At 50.0% G+C, this 6,903-nt stretch overlaps 1 protein-coding gene across 1 annotated transcript; it reads left to right on the forward strand.

The window, feature by feature from the left end:
• Nucleotides 1-5,418: 5,418 nt before the first annotated feature.
• On the forward strand, nt 5,419-6,528 carry CHC_T00008342001 (Putative carbohydrate sulfotransferase). The gene has a single exon (XM_005711625.1). It carries the CDS (start codon nt 5,419-5,421, stop codon nt 6,526-6,528), a length of 1,110 nt encoding a protein of 369 aa, XP_005711682.1.
• The last annotated feature ends 375 nt before the right edge of the window (nt 6,529-6,903 follow it).

Below are 6,903 nucleotides of genomic sequence, written 5' to 3' on the forward strand. Positions count from 1 at the left end.
CGCCTCTGCATGCGCTACCCTCATATCCGTCCGCGTGAGGAGAAATCGACGGTCGCACGCCTCTACCGTACCGACCGGAAAAGTACACGTGTTGCACACGTGTGCGGACAGGCTCCCTCACACGTGTCTACGCCTCAGAGAGCCGGCAGCAGCGATGATCTCAAGATATCAGCAATAATGCTGCGAATGATATAGAAGAAATTGTACGCGCCGATGCCTTCAAGCACGGCACTGCTTTTGGTGCCTGTATCCAGTACACAGTTAGAGAACAAGCCCCACTCGGATAGATACTACCCTTCGAAGGGTAGTGTCTATCCGACCGGGGCTTGTCCTCATATGAGGACAGCTCTTTTTTTTGCAAAAATATATAAATGAAATTGAACATTTAAAAAGCTATCTTGGACTTTACTTCCTTAACGTACTTGACTTCGGCAGTATCATCCTGCAGAACGCCGGAATAGCAGCTTTGATGCTATCGCGGAAATATTAAGAGTGTAAAGCAGACATAGTGTCGCCCACAGTGGGCGAGTGGACTGGGCGACTCCGAAAAACACAAACGCAGTACCTAGTTCCCTTTTTAAACTGGCGTTTTTGGTTTCGAAGATATTTTTCATGCGGTTTTAGGGTGGTTTAGAAAAGCTTCTTTTCCACACATACTGCATCTAAAAACTACCAGGGAGAAAACGTAATTCTCACAACTTTCTTTCTGGCCCCATGGCAGAAGTCAAGTACGATGGCGGGGGCACCTTTTGCCTTTTCCTTCTTGTCGAGAAAGCGCAAGTTAAGAAAAAAAATATGTCGAAAAGTGTCCTCATATGAGGCCTCATATGAGAACAACGGTCCCATAGGCACTCTAGAGCTAGAAAGAACGAAGTGGTGAGTGAAAGTTTGGTACAGAATCAGAAAATAGGATGCTTCACAGACGGTATGCTTGTAGTACGGAGCCTTATTGTAGTACGTACGCAGAGACATGGAAAACGCCTAAAAGTACAGTAAGAGTGGGCTCCAGCTTTCCGCCCCGTTATGAAGAACCGATTGAAGGTTTATTTCTTCACACCAACACAAAGAAACACTCTCCAAAACCAAGCGTCTGGATTGGTCTGTGGCCCAGACCAATTTAGATCTATTCATTCTCCCATGGCAATTGTTCTTTAACTCCTAGTGCATTCACCTCATTACGGATCTCACAAGTGGGCACGTCAAAATAACTCCACGTCAATTGGTAGAGAACTAGAGACACGAGCACCGACCATCCAAACGTTTTCATGGAGCGTTTCCTTGCACCCTTTTACATTTGTCCTTTGATCCATGGCCTTAATGTCATTTGTCATGCCCTTTATAAAGCCTGAGAACAGCGAATAGATGGAAGCAATGTAGGCGAGATAGTTGGGGACCCAGGTGAAGGTTCGTGGCCTCTACAGTACATCATGCTCTGAGCGGCAATAAAGTCGATTTGCCGCCCAATGTACGTGGCCGAGTATAGAACTCAGTTGGCTTTGCGCCGAGGCTCTCCGGCGGAGGCCTAACGCCCAGCGGATTGCGTGCACCTACTTACTTCCCAACTCGGGAGCGCAGCTCGTCTAATTACCTGCCCGCGACTCTTGTAGTGTGCGACGTTTAGTGCCCCTCATGGCGTGGCCCGAGTTAGGCACCGTACCGGGGGCGTCTCCGCGTAAGGCGATCCAGAGAGCTACATAACCAAAAGTAAAGATAGCGCTCTCCGGCCATAGGCCGCCTGGCAGAGCGACCTAGCCCTCATCGAGCTTAGTGTCACCGCCCTCTCGAGCCTCGCCCCCCACTCGGATCCTATCTTTTGAGTGCGGCTTGCGTGAGTCGTCACACACGCGTATTGCAGTATACTCTTGTTGCACCTGCAAGGCAGGTTCAGGTGTTTAGCTAGGTCTAGATCCCGTAGCATATTTCTAGAGGCGCCATAGGAGACAGTAGGCCGATACTGGCGGGCGAATTATTTCTCGAGACACGCGGGGATCAGGAGACAGGAAGATCCCGAAGCGAAAGGCGCGGAGGTCTGGGGGCCGATTAAAAAAATGCCCCGCCCTGGAAAGAGGGCGGGGGGCATCACCATGCCCATCGACTTGCCAGGAGAGAGAAGCGGACGCGAGTTGAGTCCTCCCTTACCTTTCCCCGTCCTTTACATGCCACCACACTTCGCGCGTCGCACCAGAACCATCAACTCTCTTCTCTTTTTGGACGTGCATATGTCATCGTGGCTTTGGAGTCCGAAGATTGAAGTCACTTCAGAAAAAGAACATCGACTGCACTAAATTCATCCACTGCTACAATCCTCGACTGAAAAGTAAAACGATATTTCTGAAAACTGTTCTCACAATGATGTCCCCGAAAGAATCCTTGACAGAATACATCAACCCAAATCTAGATGCAGATATCCAAGACCTACTTCACGTATACAGTCTTCGTTTTCGAAAGGGGTAGCTATGGCAGGTAACCTTTTCAGTCCCCACTCAATGACTTGGAGGACAGCTGGATTGTAGTAGTGTGATCATTCCTATGTGAATAGAGAGGTAACAGCATTTTGCCTCGTTCGGAGTCAACTTTAGTTCAGAACATAAGAAAGTACGGCTCTACTATGTTAAAAGAGCACCCCGGCCACCTCTCTGCCTGAACCTCGCCATAGCCAAAGCGAGCTCCTTCTGAGCAAAAAGATCACGGCCTGCCGCAAAGAGATGCGTGGAGTAAACGCAGAACAGTCAAACAGCATCTGACTGTACTCTGTCTGGCAGTGGCTGGAAACTCAAACGGGAATGCAATTAATCCACTAACTTCATGAAAGCATCTGGCGAAGGTGCGAAAAGACAATGTTGAAAGCGGCGTCATACTGTACGAGGTCGCATGTCACAGCCGAGTGTACAGTGCACAGTACAGAGAGGATACTGTACAGTAGACGCTCACTACGGTAGAGTGTCTATCGGACCATGGCGCCACGGGGTCTGGGTCCGCCCTCGGGCAAGTTTTTAGTTTTGAGATGTGTATGTTTGAGGGCAAGGTCTTGTACTGGTAAACTACCTAAACACTGTCTGCTGTACAGTAACTATAAGAATCCCGAAAATACGCCGTAGATCGAGGAAGGCAGATGGTATTCATTCAGTGGAGAGCCGAAGTAGAAGGTAAATGGCCATCTTCGTTACTCTTCCTTACCTTCTATTGTATAGCACGTGCAGCGAAAGCATGTTATTCCTAGACATCCGTGTCTATAGCCGAGAAGCGATTTGCGCCATATGAGACTGGCTTTTCATGCAAAAACATCTACCTTAAATCGAAAGTTAAGAAGATCAATTTGGACATCGATTCTTTAACATACTTGCCCTCGGCAGCAACATCTTGCAGAACACCAGAAAGTCAGTTTTAACTACACCGAAAAATGAGGATCTAGGAGAGTTTAAGTAAGCAGCCGCCCTTTAAATGGGCGTGTTGAATTCGAAGCTATCACTTCAAAACGTTTTATAGTTGCTCAAAGAAGCTTCTTTGCATGCTATGCATTTCTAAAAACGATCGGGGAGGGCATCCAACTAGAACTAACATCTATCCTTTCCCGACATAGAATTCAAGTACGGCGAGGAAGGGAATTTTGCTCTGTCTCATGGAGTAAGCTTAAGTCTAGAAAAAATGGGTTGAAAAGCATCTTCAAGTGAGGTCACTTGTCATCTAGAAACCAGGAGCCCTCCAGAGGGTTGTACTCTAGCAATTTAAAGTGTACTTCGACGCGGTGACATTTGGTTGTTCACGACTGTACTGTGATACGCACGGGGGCGACATTTTATTGTTCACTCGATCACGACGTAGATAAGGAAGTTGAATGCTTTGTCATACTGTACTTGATTTATACGTTACAAAGCCTTCTTAGTTCCGTAAAATATTGCAGCGTTGCCATCCACGGGATATCAGAAGGAAACCTCCCGTCGCTTCTCACGAGCCCATTGAATATTGCTGTACCGTACAAAGGCTGACAGTTTATGAAGATCATGTGAGTGTGACTCATATCAGCTCTTTGAAAAGGAACTACAGTAGACGATGAATTCGTGAATGAAGGGCTGTCCAGGTGAGAAGCATTGCCAGACATTACTGATCAAACATAGCTGTAACACTGTAACACTGTAACACGAATTGGCAACCTTAGAGTAGGTGGATGACCTCCGGAAAACTCAGTGATAGAATGCGAAATGAGTACTGAAGTATGAATGCAACGCCCGTGCCGTTGTGCAATGATACCTAAAAATGGGTTTGTACTGGTACAGGTAGAGCTCTTCCACGGAGAAGATACGCTTCCTGTGCTACTGGCTCACTGCGATAGAGTATCAGGAATTTGATATTCCCGGGGACTACTTCCGTTGACACTGAGCAAAGGACTAGAAGTAGAGGTGGGCCGTAAACTTTATAGGATAACTAATATAGTACTGTACCAGGGTGCGGGACGCGGGCTGTGGAAGGCTCGGGTTCCTCACTTGCTTGTCAGGATGTGGCCCTATTTAAAGCTGTTAAGTATGATGGGTTGTAGCTCGGAAGGGCCATGTGGCTGGGTGGCACTGTATGGTTTGCGCGTTCGACCAAACCCATGTTGGTGTCCTGAGGCGAAATGTTTTGAGGCGTATTTGTTCCTTGACTGCAAAAGTTGGAAGGCAAGCAGATTTGACGGAGAGGGGTACAGCACAAAGGCGCACTCCGATATGTTTGTAAGCGGGCGTTTGTTGGGGGTATTACTGTCATGAGAGTGGAAAATGGGGGGGGGGGGGGGGGTAGGGGAAGTAGAACAGGCCACATTTTCCACTCTCGTACCTAATCGTTGGCGGAGCCCGTCGAAAAAGGAATGCATTGATTGTCGTGAAAATTTAAATGGCATGGTAAGTACTGTACTACTGTACTAAGGGGAGTAATTTAGCGATACGCGCGCTAATTGGCTGCAAGCATTCAATATGAGCCACATAAAAGGTGCTAAGCATTACAATGGCAGCTAGAGGGGGCAGCTGTCTCTCCTGATCGCAGTTTCTAACAGCGTTCACTTCAAGCCCACCTCCCCCCGCCACCCCCGCCCGCCCCCATGCCCGCTTGACACTGCAATACCGCCAAACTAAACACACCCTATTACAGTGCTTCCTGCCGTGCCTCGAATTCGGAGTCCATTCACCTACCCTTGCCCAGTCCTACCCTTTCCGGCCCTGCTTCCCTTCCTACCTCCTGACATTCACCCACGTTCACCGGGCAATCACGGTCAAACCACTCGTCACACGCCCACTTCATTCCTTTTCACCACTTCCAACCCCGCCGTGCAATCCCCCCCCCCCCCCCCCCCCCCCCCCCCCCCCAGCGCCTACAACGGTTCTACAACAGCGTTTGCAGGCGTTTAGCTCGACCACGTCCGCCCAACTTGCCGGATCGAGAGCGATGGGAAGAGGGAGTTCGAGCACTCAACCAAGGTCATCGCTCTTTTGGTTTGTCATCATCCTCGTCCCGGCAGCGGTCGTCGTTCTCCAATACGATGTCCTCTCGCTCGGTGTGCGCACCTCGGGCGTCGGACGAGAGTATGCGGCACAAGAGGTAGCAGGACAACAGGTGCCCCCCGCCCCTGTACAGGCGGTCGAAAGAACGAATACCGTAGCAAGCGAAGGGAATACGCCTTCGAGTTTGGACTCAACTCTTCGCGTCGGGGAGGCCGTTGCCAGCGCTTCTAGGACATGTAAAGGCGAGAAGCATGCCGTCGATGACGATGGCAAAGCTTGTATGCACGACTTGCAATGGGCCATTTCGCGCTCGCTCATCTACGTCGCCGAGAAGCAGCCGATCAACTATATGGTGTGCGCCATCCCGAAGAACGGTTGCACGTACCATCTCGCGATGATTAATCGGATTATGGGGGAGGAGGAATACGAGGCGACCGGGGTGGTTCACGACATCGAGCGGAAGAGCGTGTACAAGCTTGCCGCTAGGGACACGCCGACGGTGGCACGCATGCTGTCCAACGCTTCGATTCCCAAGTACCTCGTGGTGCGCAACCCGCTGCAGCGGACGATGTCGGCGTATTTGAATAAGGTCGAGACGTTTGCTCCGGAGAACGAACGCACGGTGGAGAACTTCCATAAATGGATCTACAAGGAGTTTCCCAAGGGCTTGCCGGTTGATCGCTCTTGGTACGGGATGAACCCGCACTGGATGCCGCAGATGCAGTTCTGCGGGTTCAAGACGCGTGATGTTCACTCGTACTTCAAGGTGTTCAAGGTGGAGAAGCCGAAGGAATATGTGGACTACATGTACAAGATTATTCCGGACGAGTACATGCGAGACGGATGGGCCAGCTCAGAGAATCTGAGCTTCCGGGATCATGTGCTGGGACCAAGAGCGCGAACGGAAGGTACGACGGACAAGTTTTATAAGTACTGGAACAAAATCGAGGTGTTCGACCACATGACACGAGTGCTGAGTTGGGATATTGAAAATCTGGGGTACAACGAAGAGGTGGCAAAAATGCGGGAATCGTTAGTGCAGAGGCTGGGTTGAAGGAAGAAGATACGGTCGGTTAAGGTTTTGTAAAGAGTTGCGGTAACGAAGTTGGAAGCTAAAAACTGAAGGGGGTGAGAAGAGTGGATTACAAGCGTAGTTCAGATGTTTTTCATATAGTGGTTGTGGTACTTTGGTAAAGGATTCCGGTCTAAGGCTATATGGAAAGGTGCTTCCATGAGGTTAGGCGCGGGGGCGATGCCGGCGAGATGGGAGCTCAATGTGGGCAAGGTCTGGGGCGAGTAGTGAGGCCGTATACTGCCGTGGGTAGAGCAAAGGGTACATACATACTGTAGCACGTGGGTACAGCGAGGCCTTTCTGGATGATGGAGGTGGGAGGGATTGAGAGAGGGGGAAGGCCGGGGGGGTGGGAGC

The sequence above is a fragment of the Chondrus crispus genome, genomic scaffold (assembly GCF_000350225.1).
Source record: "Chondrus crispus Stackhouse genomic scaffold, scaffold_90, whole genome shotgun sequence".
Classification (NCBI taxonomy): Eukaryota; Rhodophyta; class Florideophyceae; order Gigartinales; family Gigartinaceae; genus Chondrus; species Chondrus crispus.